The sequence below is a fragment of the Eufriesea mexicana genome, unplaced genomic scaffold (assembly GCF_001483705.2).
Source record: "Eufriesea mexicana isolate 0111107269 unplaced genomic scaffold, ASM148370v2 scaffold168, whole genome shotgun sequence".
Taxonomy (NCBI): Eukaryota; Metazoa; Arthropoda; class Insecta; order Hymenoptera; family Apidae; genus Eufriesea; species Eufriesea mexicana.
In genome coordinates this window covers 50,934-70,968 of record NW_016908333.1, presented here as the reverse complement: position 1 = coordinate 70,968, position 20,035 = coordinate 50,934, and the positions used below count along the sequence as shown (strand labels likewise).

The window sequence follows — 20,035 nt, the reverse complement described above, 5'->3', positions numbered from 1 at the left end:
ATTCGATGCTCGCCACTCTTTATTCGACGTTCGGAACGAGCGACGGGGCGGGGGTGGAAAAATTGATGCGTTTCTTTCGATCCGTCGACGTGCACGAATGCATTGTATCGACGAGCGGAGGGAAATTTACTGGCGGCATCGGACAGGATCTCCTCGTCGGACGAACGAAACCACCAGGGTGTATCAATCACGGCGTCGCGCGTGTTGGTCGCCCCTTTTCGAAGTTTGCTCCGTGCTGCAGCCGGCAGGCTACGACGAACTTATACATATGAAACGAGTGGAATATCAAGCTCCAACCCCGACGCGTACAGTTAGCGTCGAGTTAATTCCTCGAGTTACCGGGATAAGTGGAGATTCGCTTCTATAATAAATTTACTCTGTTTGATGTAATATACCACGTTCCTGGCACTTCTTGCATCGATGAATATGGAACGACATCGGGATATCTGTGCCAAGAATAGATTTACTTTCGCGTTGCGTTCCCGCCATACCTTTCGACCGACTAACGGCAACCACGACAACGACGACGACGACGACACGCAAGAAAGAAATCGAGAGAAGAAAAATTAGACGAAAATCTTAAACTCACCTTCGAGAACCCTGATGCACTCGGTGAGATTCGGATAGTGGTCCGGGTAGTTTGGACTGTAAAATTCCTGTTTAGTTTCGTCGCCGACGTTGAATTTCTCGCACACGTCTGGTACGTGCCTCATTTGGCGACGTATGACCTCGCTCACCATCGATGGGGTAGGCGTCGTGGCGGTGCTTTTGCGATTTTTCCGAGACTCGGCCGCCAACTTTGACCCTTGCGTCGCCGCTATCTGCACATATTTCAAAGTTACGCGATAGCTTAGACGAGACGCGCGCTAGACTTATCCCCGTGAATCGTAACAAGGTATGGCTTCGTTGCGAAGCCAGCGTCGGTTTAAGTCTAGCCACGATCGAAAATTTACACGATCGATAAGCAATAATCCTCTAATCCTCAGTGTCAGGTCGTTAATTATATAGCTGCCCGGCGACGCTTTGGGTAACTTGGCTATCGCGATAGCGTGAAATTATAGTTATCGACCCGCGAGCGAATTACTGGCCACGCGGAAAATATATCGCGATTATTATTGCGCTGGAACGTATCGCCGAGTATACTCTACCCTTAGGTCCCGGGGTCTCTGTTCGTTTGCTCGTGAGAACTGGAAACATAGGTTAACGGTGGTTGGTAACCGATAGGCGACTTACGTTGTCAAAACTTTTCGTGGGAAGAACGTGCTCGTCGAAGCTCGATGATCGTTTCAGCGTTGATTGGATAAACGTCTGCGAGGCGGATAAATTTATCTTCTGCCTCGCGTCGGCTGTACTTCTCGAAGACACGCTCGGCTTTTGACTCGAGATTTTCCCTCTTTCCGTCTCGTTCTCCCTCATTCCAAACGTCGCCTCGACATTCCCGTGCATTTCGGTCTTCTTTTCCTCCTCCTCCTCTTCGTCCTCGTCCGGGCTCTCGCTGGTCGGCTTTAGCAATTCCGGCGTGACTCGTTCCCCGGAGCTCGAGCTGTCCGCGTGCCAGGAAGTTGTCTGGCGAAACTTTCCGATAGATTTCGTCTCCCCCGTGGTACGTTCCGTACCGGAGGACCAGGCAAACGTTCGACCGCTCCTTCTCGCGTCGTAGGCACTCCACGGTGACTCCTCTGTCTCGCGTGTGGCTTCCGCGGCCGTCCCAGTGACTGAAACATTAATGGTCAAGCGAAACTCGTTATTGGTCGTCGTTTTCTCACCCTCTTCTAAATTCACGCATATTCCTACTATCGCGACGAAATTTCTTACACCATTCGAGGATCTCGGGATCACGCGGGACAAGCGTCGCGGCGCGACCAGTCGGTCGGAATTGATTTCGCGGCGAGACGAGAATTTTTTCGAGCTCGCCAAACGCGCCACGTTTCTATCCCTCTCGTTAACATCTCTGTCCGTACGTCGAGCGTAATCCCTCGAAAATTGCATTCGCGAAATTCTACCGACTATGGGCTTTCGGTGCAGAAATAAAGGGGCCAGACGCGGAAGGGGTGGACGTAAAATATTTCGCTGGAAAATAGTTTAAGGCAATCTAATCGAGCGATTGCGCTTTCGACAAAGACGAAACCCGTAAATTCGGCTCGCGGGAAAATGCGGCCCACCTGGCTGTCCTAGTTCCGACCGTCTCTCTTTATTTTTCTCCTTTTTTCCCTCTCGCTTTTCCAGTCGTCATCCAGCGCGATTTGGATTTGACGTCGGTGCACGCACAAACGAAGTCGGATCTCGCTCGATACGAAATCGAATTTGTCATGGAACTGCGTGGCCGGCTTTCTCGAAAAGCCGTCACCGAAACGGACGGCGTAAACCTCGAATTCATTCTCGACCAGCGGAATCGCGATATCGTCCAACCAGCTACGGCGACGCGATCCCGATTTGCGCGAGAAGTATCGGTTTCCAACAGCGTATGGAAACTTCTACTAATTTCCACGAATATTCCCGTATTGGTTTTTCCGCGATATCAAGAGAAGATAGCGCGGCAAATTACTCGGAATTAAGGTAACCGATGAAACAGGATTACCCGGTTTTCTCGTCAACCAATTAGTGCGTGAGACAAAAATTGCGTTTCGCAAAAGGATTCTCCTCAAAGGATGACCATTCGAAAATTCGCGATATCGTTGATTCTGGATTATAAAAATTACCGTTTGCGCAAATTCCACTTCGTTCGTTCGCGTATCGCGTTTGCCTGTTTGTGTTCGCAGATTGCTCGTTTCTTTCTCCCCTCGTTTATTTATGTACGTTCTCGTTGTATCGTTATTCGATGAAGCATACAGCGTACGGGTCGCGTGAATTATTTTACGATTTAAATGAATTCTGGGCAAATTCCCACCCAGAGACAGCAGGCGGGACGATAGAAATTCGCGGCATTCGGGTATAAGAAGAATTTCACGGGTGTGGCTGCCGAGTCGATTTAATCAACCAGACCCGCGCGCCATTTTCCTTCGTCGACAGGCCATTAATTTGCATCGTTTACGGACGCATTCTTCTCACGCGGAACCTCGCGCGAATCGCGTCACGACCGTCCGTAACCGAGCTACCTGTCCTGGCGCAGCTCGCAAATTTCGTTAGCAAACATTAGCGCGCGAGATACGAGTGTTTCCAACCAGACCTTTCTTTGCCTGTTTTTGCATCGCAAGGAAAAAGTTATAACTCGGACGTGGACGCGTTGAAATTTACCGTGCGGCCGTTCCGCTCGGCGTTTTCCGCGCGCGTATGGCCGGAATCTCGCGGAAAAAGCGTAATAGTCCAACGGAAAATTTATTCCCCGTTCTTACGTTTGCCCCGAACGAAACATAAAACTCGATCTGTTCCGGTATGCCTGCAGAGAATCGTTTTGTCCAGTCGTTCGACCCGATTTCCGTCGTTTCGCTTCGTTTATTCTCGTCGTTTCGCGTCTCTGTGTCCTTTGGACTGAGGAAATGGCAAACTTTCGCCAGGATGGGAGAACACGTAGTCGCTCGACGCGGCTCTAGTCTTCGGGGTGTCAGGGTATCGATTAAAAAATGTCGTCTCGCTTCTCCGACGCGTGGCAACGAATTTTGCAGTTCACTCGAGGCAAAGAGACGAAGACAAACGTTGGAGTGTCCGTTGCGGTTTTAAAGCGAAGTAGTTCTTAAATGATTTCACGCTTCTCTCTCGCTTACCAGCGGCGCCATTTATCAGCTCGCGCGCTTCGACCGGTTTTTCCCGGGACTTGAAACGCGGCGCCGTCATCGTATGGTTCCCAGGGGGATCTCGAGAAATTCATCGGGCGAAATGTTTCCGTGGCTGACTTCTTCCGGCAAAAGCCTGCCCGAAGATGTATACCTTTTCACGTTGCCCGCGTAAATCTGATCTTTGCCCGCTCAGGACACCTCGTTCTCTCTTTCCACTTGCCTCTTTGTACCTCCTTGTCCTCGTTTCTCCATTCTCTCCTTCTCGCGCTCGCTGCCGGTTCGGTGGCTCGGTTTAAGAGCACGTTTCGTCCTCCATTTCTGCGTCTCGAGGAAGAAAGTCCCGGTATTATCCCCCTTCGGTGGGCCGCAAGATTTCACCGCGTTGTTTACGACTTTCCTCCTTTTTCCTTCGGGACTGTCGTCTTTTCCCGGCAGCGATACCCTCTTACCCTCCGCGCATAGTTCTCACCTTTCCCAACCTCGCCAGTAATTGTTTCGTTCGCGGTGCACTCCGCGTCCTATCTCGCCGCGAGCGTTTTCGTCGCTGTCGGTATAATCCCGTAGCTTTTAAGCCAGCGAGTTTACCATTGCCGCGCGATTGCGTTCCACGCGGTTAAACGGTAGGCCTGCTCCCGGTAACCTCTCGATGGCCCCCTGTTCGCTGGTTCGATTACGCCGATTATGCGAAGCAACGGCGGACACGTGGCACGGAGGAGCCTGCAGGGTGCATGATAATTCGAATGTATAAATTGCCAGACCGGTTTAACTATTTATATTAGCTACCGCAATGTCAGGCCACGCGCCGGTCCGAGTATTACCTTCTATTTATAATTTCCCACGGGATACCGCTTTGCGCAACGGCCTAGCTCGGCTGTGCCTGCCTTCTTTTCCCTTTTGTATCATTTAATTTGCCGCCAATTCATTTTCTCGCGGCCAGGCGGCGTGCACGTGGTGTCCCGCTCCCGCTTCGTTCCGTTAATTGGCGACGCTCCGGGACGCAATTAATGGAACAAGCTCGGGACGCTTTAACCCGACGTCGGACCGTGCACGGTCTCCGGTTCGCGGAGCTCCGGCCCGAGAGGTCGAAGTTCGATATCTATCGGTCGACTCGGTGCTTTCCGTGAAATAAATCTTGCCACGCGATCTTCGGGATAGCCGGTGGTAGGTCGGTCCGAAAAAGGGAGAAGTTCCCGTTAATCCGTTCAACCGGACCGAGTGCGAATCCCTGTAGGATCGACACGGGGGACGAATCTTCCGCGAATCTACGGCTGCGAAAGCGCGGATAACGCTGGATCGGCTCGAGTGGACGTCCCTCGAGCGGCCGCATAATTGTTCGGAAAAAGGGCGAACCCTTTGAAAGATAGACGGAAGCCACTTTCGCGAATTAACGGGATCAGCGGGATTTGTCTTCCCGCGTTCGCCACATCCGGCTCGGCGGCCGCCATTGCGCGCGGCGCTCCTCGTCGGCTTTGAAACGGCGTCGCGTGAGGCATGTAAAAGCTCGAAACGATCGCGTGGCGAGTGCAACTCGCTGCTAGGCCGAGTATTCGTAATGACGATTGCATCGATAAACGGTATTACTCCCGCCGCAAATTTATCGATGCGAATTCCATGGAAATTTCCTACTCGTGTAATGCATTAATCGTGCCCCGTTCACCGATAGCTGAAACGATTCTTATCAAAGAAACGGCTAATAACCCGATGGTCTAAATTCGCCGCGAAATGGAGGAAAATTAATTAAATGTGCGCCGTGTAACGTGCGCTACATATAACAACGCGGCCATTAATATTTCGAGGCGCGCGAACCTAATTAAAACCGTATGAAAACAGGAAATGTGTCAGGCAAATATTTGCCAAATGGAAATTATTATAACGTACGAACGCATAATTACCGATTCGCGTGTATTTATGATCAGCTTGATTAACAGCCGACCCGACAGAACGGCGTATTTTCGGGCCGTGACTGGTGGAAATGTGACGTTGCCTTCAGGAGTCCGATAATTGTGACACTTTCGGCTTCGTCCGCTTTCCAAGGCGTCGCGTTGGTGTCAGATTGGCGAACTTTTCGCGCGAACAGCGTGTATCTGCCGCGACTGCGGAATAATACGCGGGACAGCCGCGTAGCCGCCATTTCCGGCGGAAGCTTGGCAGCCGCGATCGAACGGAGGGACAAGTTTATTCTTTGAACTTTTAATCCTTCCACTCGAAGGAGGAATCTATTTGTTTGCCGAAGTTACAGCGTTTCCGCTCCCTTTCTGCCGCAGTGCCAGCGTTACGGCACAGGCACTCGATGATAAATCGAAAAAGTTTCGCGTCAGAGATCCCTCGGAATATGAAAGCGTTTCTCTTCGGTCGTGCTTGATTCTCCGAAGGAATGGGATATATCGCTTTTAGAAATTCATATGCAGCTAGCCTCCGTGGAGTGGCAACGCTTCGCCATTGCACGCGTCTCCGCGCTCCGCTGCTGCGGAATTTCGATGTTACCGAAGCTCGCAGTTTCCGCGAGGAGGACGTGTTAGATGGCGATTAAAACTTGTTGCGCTGCTACGCAGAAACGTTATACAAATTGGAAACTTGGCTAACTCGCTGCGGAAACTAGCATGGATTTATGCCGCGTCGCAAGATAGAATTACCGGCTAACTTTCGAGGAATTGCCTACACACCGCGCCATCCACGGGCAACGTAAGTTGCCGTTGCGTTGAAAAACCGGTGCGTATGCTTTAACGATCGTTTCCTTTCCTCCCGTACGAGGCATCCATAGTTCTCTAAACTGATTATCTTACCGTTTCCGACGTTGCTTTAGCGCGCGGGCTAACTTTTACTTCGCGAGTCAGTTATAATCCGAAACTTTGCCACCCCTCTCGCTACTTCTTGCTACTATCTCGGCAGATAGGAAACGTTCGAGCAGCGGAAAGTTTCAGCAATAAGAGACATAAGATACAGTTAACAGAGAGAGACAGGAAGATAGAGAGAGTCCGAATGGCAGGAAATCTTATTATTTCGAATACCCACGCGTCCAGTCGCTGCCAGAGAAATTCTCCCGCCGAGCAAAGTTTTCCACGCACGTTGCGCCCCGGTATCAAACTATCGTGATCGCATGCATGCATACGTGTGTTCCCCGGCAACGTGGACGCGCACGATGAGCCCATGAAGAATTCCATTTTCTTGCTTGCCGTGCAGCAGCGTGCACACCGCGATATTGCCGTCGTAAGGACGACGCTGGCCGCAAGGCGCAGCCTTCGTTCGTTCGATTTGTAGGCATCGCGTGGATATCGCGTTTGGCTCGCACTCTGTGCCACTATTTGCATGTCTGCGAAAATTCTGCTCCCCGCGCGAGCCGAACAATATGCGCGAGACATGATGAGACATCGCGCAGAGTTTCGTATGCATCGCGGCGTGCAACCATTCCCGACAAACTTTTCGGATCCCACGAAATCCTTCAAGAAGCTGCGACGGAGCCTCCTTTCCATACGTCTCCGTTCGCGTACACACACGACACGGTTCGTTTGTCGAGTTATCTCGGTAGGCAAACGAAACACGCCTTCGCGCAATCAGAGAAATCGATTTGCATCGATTACGCCTTGTCGAAATCTATCTCTGGCACTGTCTGCGAGATTTCTAGCAGTGAAACGGAAAGGACTGTAGAACTATACCCGCTGTTTCGTCGAACCTTTCTTAACCCTTTGCGAATGGAGCGATTTTGAGTAAAGGATTTTGAGTAAACTGTACCGTGGGACTGAGCCGCTGCCGCCATAGTTATTCGAAACTACCAGCGCTCGTTTCTGCTTAACGCGTTAACCATCACGCCGGTTTTACGGTGCCGTTCCGTTCACGCCATAGTTAGCCATCATGCGGGCCCTTCCAGGCCGTAAGGACCGGTGAGGCCTGAATTTTAAGTCAGCGCCGGTTCCTGGGGACCAACATGGCGTTTGACGCATTAGACGCCATGTTTGTTCATAGCGACGCTGGCAAAAAGGACATGAAATAGTCCACTCACTTAACCTCGGACGTACGATCGCGATCCTAGGGCCGCAACAGTGACCGCATATTTGTCATAGAGGGTTGACTCGGATGGTATTTTAGGAGATCCAGGTGTCCACCACTCGTGGGACGCTGGTCGTAAAGGAGTAAACCGTTGTTCCCTCGACTCGGGTCTTCGATCTTTGAGGGTGAATGTGGAAAATAGGAATACGAGCTACGGGTCTTTCGATGGAGATGAAGCTTCAGAAGGATTCCAGTTAATTGTCTGTCTGTCTATGGAGGATTTGCAAGCTTTTATTAACACGAGATTTACGAAACCCGTCAATTTGACGGATAGGTTGCTCCAATTATACGATGGTAACAGATTTAGTTAATTTATATTAACACAATGCGTACGGATCACGAGATATCTCGTTTTCAGCTTTTTTCGATTAAATCGAAAATGTGCCTTAGGCAACCAGAGACAAATGTTTTTGTTACGTTACTAGGGTAGTGAAGTCTTGCACATTCTTGTGATAAATGATAAGCAAAATAACCGAATGTTGACATTCCAAGAATGTGAAAACAATCAATCAGTATAACCAGTACATCGGTAGCTCTGTGAGGGTCGTTTACCGTACCTTATAAAGTGTTTTATCGTTGTCCATTTTGTTATTTCGAAATATACGTGCAAATTTGTACGCGGGAATAGTTTTTTAAAAATCATTTGCATTTTCAATCTGGTGACAAACAACATTGCACAAAGGAGTATGCTTTATCAGATATCACACTCTAAAGCATTATTCAAGTTTGTGAGATAAATATTAGTTGAAATGTATAAAATTTTATATAATAAATCGGTGTGCAAAGTATATAGTAATATCTAAGAATACTTTATGTGAATATATTAGCAATTTTAAATTAAAAATGTGCATATATGCAACGTATTGCTTGCCAAGCATGCTTCTAGGGTGTTCAAAAATGTGCGGTCTTTGGGAGCGCTTTGAGCGCGCAAAGCACCGTACGCAATGTGTTAAGACTGTTAATATTGTAATTGTTTTTAAATTAAACTAATCGTTGAAAAAAGAAAAGACACGTGATTTCCTTTACCTGTAAATTTGACAGGTGTCCGTAAAAATAGGTATACATATAGCGTCCGTGAACCTAGCGTTAAAGATTAGCTAGGGTGATGGTTGGGTGGCATAAGGGTCCGCGAATTTGGGAATGAATATAGGGAATGAACATCCGAGATTCTGGTGGCATCGCACGCGAAGTCCATCGTGCGGTAACCGTAAACAAAAACTTTGCTGTTTACCGATGAATTATGGAGTTTTATCTACGACCAGTTGTGAAATACGAGGGCCGACCGGGGCGCGAAGCGAACAGCGAAGACGAGGGAACGCGGAATCCACGGCTTGACCCTTGGTTAAATCCGGCCCACGACGTCTGATTTATGCTCCTCGCTGTCTGAAATTTTATTCCACGGAAGCTGCGCGGAAAGGGCAAAATTAATTTTCTTTCGGACAACCCCTTTCTTCCTCGATATTAATTACACCCTCCGATTATCGCTCGGCAGATATTTCGCACCGTTCGAATTCCAGCTGGACGCCTTCGATCGGGAAGGCTATCTCCGATGAGGAATTTTCAATTTCCATGCCGAATCCGTTTAAATCGAAACGGACGGTTCCGGTCGAAAAGCCGGGAAGATGGCGCGAGGCGAATAAGTCGATTCGTCGACGGGAAAACGCGTTTCGAAAGAGGAAAGTTTCGACGTTGGTACGCGAATCGATCATCTTTCGGCCGATGCTGGGTATTTCGTACGAACTCTCGGACGATGTTCACGTCCTGTTACAAACGTAAACTAGTTTACAAGAGTTGCGAGATTTTTATTAAATATAATAAAAGAGTAGCTCTGTTTGTGATGCGAATTTTGGTTTGTTTCTGGTCGAGTTCTCGTGTTTTCGTATTTTTATAAACTCGGACGTTGCTCTGATTGGTTAAGATGACGTGTAAATGTTGAGTGCGTTTTTCTTTTTATTGGCGACATGTCGGTTGGAGGGTTGTTTGAAAGTTTAAACAACTTCGTCTTGGAGAAAATTAATCTTTCTATTAGGGTATAGCTAATATAGCTCGGGTGGTATTGAGGAGACTTAGTTATGTACAAGTCGTAGAACGTTGGTCTTGATAAACTATTATCCTCTAGGCTAGGGCTTTCGGTCCGTGAGGGTGAATTTAGAAGACAGGTATGCGAAAGTTCAGTTTCTCGGTGGAGATGAAAGTCCAAATGAATTCGGGATAATTGTCTGTTCGGTTATCGAAGATTTTCAATCTTTACCAAGGATTAACTCGAGTGACGTGTAGCTACCATCATTCTCATCCTCTCCAGTAGATGGATTCCTACTTGAAGGAGGTTCGAGGACTTTCTCGAAAGTCCTCGTTGAATCCTCGTCCTCCTATGCTACCTAAGTATCCCCATCTAAGGCAGGGCCTGCTAGAATGCCTTACTGACGAGTTCACTAGCAGGCCCAGGACGAAATGAGGGGATACCAACTGACGGCACTTGAAGAACCTGAGGAACACCGCGAAGACACCTTTGATACCCCGTGGGGGGATACCCAGAGATGTTTTGAGAGGCCTAGGTGTCCGCGAATCATGGGGGCGTTGGTCGTAAAGAAATAAAGCGTTGTACCCTAAACTTGGGCCTTCGGTCTTCAACCCTTTCGCTACGGGAGTGACATCGCGAAGTCCCTCCCGTGGAACGAAGCGACTTGTCAAAGATGGAAACATTACGATAGTGCAGTCTTTAGTAGTCGGTCTTTTGACGCAAATCTTTTGAAGAAAGAAAGGAAAGGAAAAACTGACAATCGCAATAGAACCGGCAATTCTTTGCGAAGAGAGCTAAGAGGATGGCGTCTCGTGACTGGTGACTATAGTCACCCATAGTAGCGAAAGAGTTAAGTGTAGACGTAGAAAGGAGGCATAACAAGTTCAGGGGTTTTAATGGAAGTGAAGGTTCCAATGCGGTGGAGATAATTGTCTGTACGTCTATTAAGGATTTCCAATATTTTACTAAGGGTTGCAGCCCTAGGATCGCAATGTTCCAGGTCAAGTGGAGGGCTGGTTTATATCCTTACTGCCAGCGTCCCTTAACTTCCATGCACTCATTGTCACCTAAACCACAGTTTGGGTAAACCGTAACAAACAACAATATATCACCCTTAAGATAAGCGCAAGGACCCAGATTGTTTAAACAACCACCACCACCGAAAAACATTGAGGCTACCACACACCCCCAATATTATTCACAACCAATCAGCGGACAGATGAACCTTATAAAACCACCGACAGAGCAGTCACGACCAGGGTTCCTCCTAACACTCCAAGACGACCATACTAACATTATGGAGACTCACCAACAACTCAACGCAGGAAACAGTCTACTATAGAACTCTCTGCAGTTCAACCATGACCAGGCCTAGCTCTATCTAGTTACAGTAGGCCGCATCTCAGCAACACTGCCGCAGCAGCGTAAACGGGCCTTACAACCCCGCGAAACTCCCCGAGCGAGTTGCAGTATTCGGGACGCAACACTAAGGATTAGAGTGGTATTTGGAGGGTCAGGGTGTTCGCGAGTCACTGGACGCTGGTATAAAGGAATAATCTTAACGAATGGAGGGAACGAACACTGCGAGAATATCTGTCGGATAAAATGGCGTTAAAGCAAGAAGGCATCGACGGGGGTGGGTAACGCGTAACGATTGATTCTCCTCGTGGGACACGGCAGCGTGTCGCGCGTAGAAAGTTTCGAGAGCCTTGCTAGAAGTTGGTCCGTTTGCTTTTTGCCGCGGTGCATTCGAAGAAACTCGCAGTCAAGCAAAGGTACCGCAACTTGTGCATTACGGAGCCGGATATTGCAAATTAGTTCACGCGGGGATTCACGGGGAGCTAGAACTTGCTAATATCGCGTTTCGCTGTTTAAAGAAACGTTCGGAGCCAATTGCGGAGTTGCCGAAGAATTTTGATGGAAACTTGAACTACGGAAATACGATTAGCGTCAGATGGCACGATAAGACCGGGCAGAGGAACGTTCGCCTCGGGGACGGTATGTCAGGTACCAGAAGTACATTCTTCATACTAAAATGCCACAACATTCTCCTCGAGGAACGCCTGCTTTCCAATCTACAGCGTCTTCCTGTTTCTCGAAAGTATACAGAGGAATTCGATATACGCGTCATTCTATGCTTCTTCTTCCTTCTCGGTTTTTCAGCCCCGTCGACAGTTTTAACGCGTTCTCGCGACGGAAACTTGGCGCGATTGCCATGGGAGCCGTTCGAGATCCCGTCTGCTCGATCCCGGCCAATTTCCACGCAACCGATCTCCCCGAATCGCATTTTTGACGGTTAGTTTGACAAAGAGAACGCATCGAGTCCGCTTAATTGAAATGGAACAGACAGGGTGAGATAGGATTGCCGGATTCCCAAATGGTTTTCTCTTGTTCCGATTTTTCCAACCACCGGGGCCAATTGAATATTTCCACGCTCTCCTCGCTTTTGTCATAAACGCGACAAGTATCTCACCGCGGACACGGTGAAATAAATCTGCGAAATCTCGGATCCGCGGGCGAACCGACCGATACAAGGAAAACAGGCGAGAAACGGCAGCCGGGCTGATTTATCGTCGACCCACTCCCCTTCCGATATCCCGACTTGCGAGGAACCGTTGCGCTCGGCGAGCGCCGGAACCATTTTCCCCGTCGAATACGCGAATTTTCTTTCGCCGCGAATATTTCGTGCCTTTCCAGCGGGAAAAGAGAGAGGCCCGAGGGAGTCGGCGCCGTAAATAGCCGCGTTAAAGAAGTTCGCAGTAGCGAAGTCTACCTCGCGCCCGACTGCATCAGCTTCTGGTCCGCGTGCTCGCAGGTATTATTTAGGTAATCGAAGGAATGTTTAATGAAACGCGGATCCAGGGATGGAAAAGCGCGGGGGCACAAAAGCCGCGCCTCTAAAGCTTCCCCATAACGGGGAACGTATTCATTTCCATTCGGTTTAATAATTTAACGCTTTTCAGGAGATTGGCTTCTTTCCTGATCCGGCGAGGCACCGGCTTGCCCGGGAAATTTATGCCGCATTTACGTCCCGATGTTTCCCCGGCCGGTACGCCATTGCGAACGCTGCTGCGCGCTTTCTCTATCTCGGAAATTCCCTCAAATTAAGATTCCTTTCTCTCTTCTCGCATTAAAATGCAGCAACAGCCACCAGGACCGGTGTTCGCCGGTGACTACCGGGCGCGGTGGTTACCGAACTTTCCTTCTTTTATCAAAAATTCACGAATTCCGCCCGGCGCTGCGATCCGTCGCCGCGGCTGCTCGGATTACGTTGGACGAGTAATCGTTCTCTCGCGCGTCCGGTAATCGTGGCGTGTCTTCTCGGTCCGATAGCGAAAAGGTTCGAGCGGGAATTCGAGATCTCGCTGCCGGAAATCGGAGCCCCTTTCCCAAGACGAAAGAGACTCGAAGCTGGGAAGAGGCTTCCTCGAGGAAGAGCCGGGCTCGAAGCCAGTAACCATCGAGCGCTCGAGGATCGTAACGTTGGATCTGTTCCGGTCGAATCTCGCTGAAACTCCACCTACCATCTTTCGTGGCGCGCACCATCCATCTTTTCGCTGACTTTGCCCAGCCCACGCCACCGCGGCCGGCGATTTATAATGGAAATTCTCGAGGATTTCGTGCAAACCCGGCGAGTTCCCGGCGTCCATAAAACCATTAGCGGTGAGACGTTAATCGCGCGAAGGTCAACGAGTGCCGACACGCCGAACAGTAGCCGTAACGAGGGTGTCTGCCTCATGTTGCTCACCGATTCCACCAAACCGATTGGCCAAAATTTATCGACCTTTGCATCGTCGTGGTCGTCTTCGTCCACTTCGTCCTCTTCGTCGTCATCGTTGTCACGGTGCGCAGGTAGGGTACGAACAAACGTAACTCTCGGGTTCAGATTCAGACTAATACTGCTATATTTTATTGCAGATTTGGGTATTTATAATAGCTTTTAGCTGGTATTATTGGTGTTATTGCGTCATTGGTCCTAGGGATGGCTATCTTGTAGTTACAGTTCGAGTGATTCGTTAGGGCTGTTTCAGAGGTCTGGGACTAGTGACTATCTTGTGGTGTAACACGATGTCTGAGGCCCCTGTATGTTTGTTGGCTGTATCACATTATCGTTGTCGTCTTCGTCCATTTCGTCCTCTTCCTCGTCATCGTTGTCACGGTGCGCAGGTAGGGTACGAACAAACGTAACTCTCGGGTTCAGATTCAGACTATCACTGCTATATTTTATTGTAGATTTGGGTATTTATAATAGCTTTTAGCTGGTATTATTGGTATTATTGCGTCATTGGTCCTAGGGATGGCTGTCTTGTAGTTACAGTTCGAGTGATTAGTTAGGGCTGTTTCAGAGGTCTGGGACTACTGACTATCTTGTGGTGTAACACGATGTCTGAGGCCCCTGTATGTTTGTTGGCTGTATCACATTTTCGTTGTCGTCTTCGTCATCTTTGTCCTCTTGGTCGTCGTCGTCGTCGTGGTGGAATTAAACGCGGTTTTCGAACGCCACGAATGTTAAACGTTCCCTTGCACGATCACCACGCGTCGCGACGTTTCGTCGGTATTTCTAGGAAGGAATTTCAGCGGAGAGATGCCTTGCGGTAAAAATACGATCGTAAATAAGATCTATTGGTTTGGAAGAGAGAGTCGCGTCTCGGTTGCAAGAGATCGGGATACTCGGTGGTTACCGATAAATATCACCGGGCGTCCATTAAACCTCGGCGTGTCTCGAGAAGAAACAGGAGCACCGCGCGCGTAAGCACGTAACGCGAGCTGGGTACCGCCCAGCCCGCTATGGTTTTGCGATAATGAATTCGTCTTGCAGGAAGCGAAAGACGGAGAGGAAGGTGGAGGAAGTCCTGCGGAGTAGGTCTGCGAGGAGACGCGAGCGTGGAAAGGGGGGTACGAAGCGTAGTCGGTAGCAGCGTGGAATCACGATACTCCTACTCCGTGTAAATTCAACGTATTCCTGTTTGCGAGTACTAGGACGATCGCGTTCGCTTTATTTATTCGCAGAACGATCGACGTCGTCGTCGGGCCGGATCGTTGGCGAGAATTTCGCGTCGTCGCGACGCGTCATTCGCTGGATAATTCGTTTCTCCAGCGGCGCCCCTGCAAATTTTTCCATCCACGATTTCACCTTGGAGATAGTGGTTCGCTCGCTGGCTGAAGTTCGAGCAAACTTCCGAAATGAAATTTCCGCGCGACAACGCTCCGCGTAGAATCGGGTACCGTGGCGCGTCGTCGTTAAACCTTGCCCGGAAACATCGATGATTAAATTCTGTAATGCCGTCCGACGGCGTGCAGCCACCGAGAACCGCGTTTACGCTCGCGGAATACTCGCGAGCTTTCCTCGGACCGAGACACGCTCGACTCGGTGCCTGAAATCGTTGACAATGCACGGTATGCGCGGCTTCTAAATATACAACGACTGCTTGCTCCGTCCTTTCCTCGCGTTTTCGAGCGGTCGCACCGTTCTTCCTGTCCTCGCGCATCTCTCCTGGCGTTTCCTCTTCCCTTCGACGCGTGTTCGCGTTAATTTTGGATCCTCCTTCGCGCCCCACGGCCCACGGACGCGGCCAGCCTCGCAACTTATTACCCGCATTTTGTCCTCTTTTTTTCCCTATCCCCCCTGCCCTCTTTACGTAAGTTTACGAACACGATTTTGTCTCAGACATCCGTGGAATTTGCTAACGAAATTTCCAGCGTCGAACTTGCTCGCCGGGAACGCGCTCAATGGCCGGCGAATGAGATGCACGAGGAAAACGTGCTCGGCGATGGACCCCGGTTAATCGATCGAACTTTCTGGCTCGTTAATTAATTACGTTCATGAACGCCTCGTCGTGGACCAGCACGCGACCGGTATCGCGTTTATCGACCACGAGCGAGCAGCGAGCGAATATATTTCCTTTCCCTAGTTCTCGATTATTCTCGCGAACGTCTCCGCGAGTTCGAAGCTCGTGATTTACGTCTTGAGTTTCGACTCGGCCAGCGTCATTTTTACAACTGATTCGTCGGTAAACGAGGAAAGTTTCGCTACCCAGCTTCGCGAGCGGTCGCAGAAATGTTTCGCAGGGACACCCAGAGCCGACGAAATTCTCGCGCCATTTGGAAGGAGAGAAAGGGAGGGAGATATAAAGGGAGACAGAGGGTGCAGGCAGAAAGGGTAACGCGTATAACGCGAGTATGTGAACAAACTCTCCGTTTCACCGAGGAAACGCTTGAAACTTAAACTGCTCCTTTTAAAAGGGAAAAGTTCTCGTGCAGCCCCGACGCTGAGTGTGCCTGCAGCGGCCGACTTTCTTGTCCCAAGGTATAGCTCTGGCCGACGTTGGAAGTGTTCCCCAGTTAACACGGAGTTTATTCCACCCTTTCTTCCGCGAAACAGCTCCTCACCGCCGGCGCGAGTGGGGATGGAAAAAATTCCAAGTGCCACTTTTACCCCGGTCGACGCGAAATTCGTGATCAAAAGTAAAGTCGTTCGAGGCGTGTGTCTCCGCCGCGTTACGACCCTCTAATAACGCCGAATATACCGACGAGGGGCTCGCGTTTTCGTCGCGAACAATCCGAACGAAACAAACAGAGAAAGAGGCCCTAGACGCGTCGTGCATTCCATGTACTTTTACTACCCTGTCGCTTTTATTTCGCGGCTGCTGCAAAAATCACGAATTTCTCCACCCTCGTCGGCGAATCCTTCGCCAAACACCGTTCTTTCTCCCTCTTTCTCTCTCTCTCTCTCCCTCTATTTTTCTCCTACTCTCTCAAAGAGGCGAAATTTCATCGCGAACGGTAAATTACGGGTTAAAGGGGTATCCATTACTCTGGCAGATTTCGCGAAACTCCGGCTCGGAGGTGCGACGAGCACTGCATCCTGCATGGCTTCTTCGTAACGCGTTATCGCGGTGTAGATACGTCGACTATAACAATGAATACGCGCATAAATGCAAGTAGCCGAGAATTATTCATGGTAGTCACAATACGGCCAGGCAGACATACACCGGGGGTGGGAGGGCGCGCAGGACGGAGGCATTAATTTTCGCGTGAATCGCTGTACGTGTCAGGCGCATTAAAAATATGCAACACCCGACGCGGCTTTTCGTTGAAGGGATCAATTGCGAGAAATATCGTCGGCGGGGTGCCATGCGACACCCGCATCGTAGATAATTCCAAACCACTCGTGGAAAACTGCGCGTGATTTCTCGCCCTAACGTCAACCAACGCGCCAGCCAATTCTCCGCTTCGCGATTGTTCATTCCCTCCACTCGTTCCCAAAGATCGAAGGCCCGGGCTAAGGTTATTCCTTTATTAGCAGCATCCCGCTACCCGCGGACACCCTGACCCTCCAAATACCACTCGAGTTAATCGTTGGTAAAATATTGAAAATCCTTAATAAACGAACCGAGAATTATCCCGAATTCATTTTCATTTCGATTTTCACCACCTATCTTCTAAATTCACCCTTAAGGGGGTAATAGCTGATTACGACCAACATCCTACGACTTGCAGATACCCAAGTCTCCTCAATTCTATCCAAGCTAACCCTTAATGAAAAGATTAACTTTTCCCAAGACCGGTAAACAAATTTGCCGAATTTTTTTAACACGTTGAGTGCTACGTCAGTCCCTGGGGACTGACAGTAGACTTTTCGTTTGGACAGCGTGGATTCTAGGGACTGTCAGCGAACTTTTCGTTTGGTCGACATCGATGCGCGAGATTGGCATTGTCAAGGATTAAATTATTAATGACAATTAATATATTATCACAACTAAATTCCCTCTGCTGAAATCATTACACTTCCGTAGCATTTTCTGACTGATCGTCTCTTGGTTATCCGTCCCATAATCTTCTGTTTACAATTTGTATATTTGTGCATTGGCTGCACCATTCTCACTGTCCAAACGACAAAGCGAAACAAAGTAATCATCTGTTTATACTCTTCGGCATACTCGAGTGCATCTAGCGCACACTCGTTGCCACCTGAGCGGAGAGTATAGCAAAATCGGCGCCGCACTCTGCGTGTTAAACTAGTTTGCGTTCGTAAACGGACGCGAATATCTTCCTCCTCGATACCTTCCTCTTGAAGAAGAGTTCGGACGAAACGGCGACTACCGAGATATTTCGTCGGTTTTTACGATTTCGGTGTCTTCCTCCGCGACGCGGTTCGAATTCCGGAAGCTGCTTGTCTGAGAACCACCCTCTTTCGGGGGTGCCGTAAATCCTTATCTCGCGCGGTACGAGATCAATTCGTGGTAATCGAATTAGACGCGGCGACCGCGAAGCGTATCGAGCGTGTTGTTCGAATCGAATTAATTAGCGAGGCGTAGAGAGCCGGATCGTTGGGGAACTTGGCGCGATATAGTGTTCGCATGCACGTGACGCGCCTCGCTCGAATTCGGCCTAATGGCTGAATTAGCTGCGCGAGGATAACACCGGGCATAAAGGAAAGTTTGATCCGGTGGAAAAGTTGGCGGATGCAGCGGCAGCGAGTAATACCGGGCCTCCTCGTTCCGCGCACGCGGCCGAAAACCGTTCCGCGAGGGGTAGCACGCGAGCGGGTAACGTCTATCGTTTTCTCGTAAAGTTATACAGCCGAGAAATTTATGCGAGAGAAAGTAAAGTTGGGTGAAACGGTTACGATAAAACTCGCGGCCGAACGACCTGTGGAGCGAGGCGACGCCGGGCCACGATTTCGTTCCTCCATTTACTCGCGTCGAATTCCGCGTCGACGGTAACCGATAAATAAACATCGACGATCGATACGCGCCCTTATCCCGATGTAAATTTCCCGTCGACGAGCGTGTCACGCAGCGGCTCTATTTTATTTCGCGTCTATCGGAGAGTCGCCGCGGTTCCCACCCTCCTCCTCGCGGGTAGCAAGCGATACGAAAATTGCGCCGCGCGAGCAATTTTTTAGCCGTCGAAATGCGCGTTCACCCAGTCGCGGGCTTCTTTTCCGATAAACGGCGGTGATTGGTCGCGAGCGGTAATAGCGCGCGAACAATCGCGTCAATTGCAGGTGTCACTGTTCGCTTATCAGAATTATGGTAATGTCGCGCGGTTATTACGGTCGTGTTTTGGGGAGTAGCCGGGCTTATTTATAGCGAAACGCGTTTTGCGATCGTGCCAAGCATACTAATGCACGACTAATGCGTCGCACGCAAATACGATCATTAGACGCGTTCGGTCGGTTGCCCTCTGGCCAAGTATCAGCCAAGTTCGACGAAGAACAGAATCGATGTTATTTCTTCGACCTGTTGTCGCGTCGCCGAATGTAACGCGTGTAATTTATTCCGCATCCGCGATAACGCCCCTACGAAAGGGCTGTCATTCCCCGAGTCACTCGATGCTCGTCCCTTATCCCCGGACAATTTCCTTCTCTGCAATTCCGTCCACCATTTCGAATAAAACGACGCGCAATTTTCCAAGTTTCGCCATTCGCGGAGGGAATATTTTCGGTGGGTATCGCGGACTTTCGAGAATGCATAAAGATGGTGGCCGAATATCCCTGTTTAGCGCGGGGGGTGCGGTGTCCGCGCAGAGGGGTCGTCGAATAATGGAATGGGGATTATCGGAATATACGCGTGTCTCGATAAGGTTTCGCTGTGGAACGAGGAAAAAAGTCGGTACGGTAGTCGGTAAGCCGGATAATCCGTTCGGAGATGGACGAGCGAGTTTGCCTGCGCTCGCAAGACGTCCCGAACGTGTTGACCGACTGAGCGAAATCGTACCTCTATGGGGACAAGCATCTACTGTCGCGTCTCTTGGATCTCACTTCGTTTTCTCGAAAGTTCACTCCGAGTCCGGACCAAAGCTCCGATCTGTTTCAACGTTTCAGCGACGTGGACGCGCGAAAATTTCGACGGGACGCAATTGCTCGGCGAAAGAAATCGCTGGCAAAGTCCTTGTCGGGAAATTGGCTGAAAAGTAAATTGAACCGAACTTAGGAACGCGGTTGGCGCGATTTTAAGCGAGTTATAGTTCTCCAGATGGAAAAGTTAGCTCCCCCTTAACTGCATTAACCCTGGCAATTTCTGTAAATGGGAATTCCACGGGGTTCGCGGTGTACTCGCGTTACGCGGAAAATTAATTTCCGCGCGTGTTCTCCGCGCCCATTACGCCGCGCGACAAAGAGGATCTTACCGTCCGGCAGCCTCGTCGCGGGATCTCCAATGGCGGGATCGATCGTAAACGATAAATTATTCGTTTAAGCCTAACGAAGCTCGAAGGATACGCGTGCGTCGTAACGAGGGCCTTCGAAACGTTA

The 20,035-nt window shown here is 49.8% G+C and overlaps 1 protein-coding gene across 1 annotated transcript in view; it reads right to left on the bottom strand.

Moving 5' to 3' along the window:
* Nucleotides 1–20,035, bottom strand: part of Neto (Neuropilin and tolloid-like) — an 84,982-nt gene that overhangs the window by 26,796 nt on the left and 38,151 nt on the right. Inside the window, exons 2-3 of the mRNA XM_017910850.1 lie at nt 1,234–1,715; nt 590–821 (exon numbers count right to left, since the gene is read on the bottom strand). Coding sequence (XP_017766339.1) covers nt 590–821; nt 1,234–1,715 — 714 coding nt within the window. The remainder of the gene's footprint in view (nt 1–589; nt 822–1,233; nt 1,716–20,035) is intronic.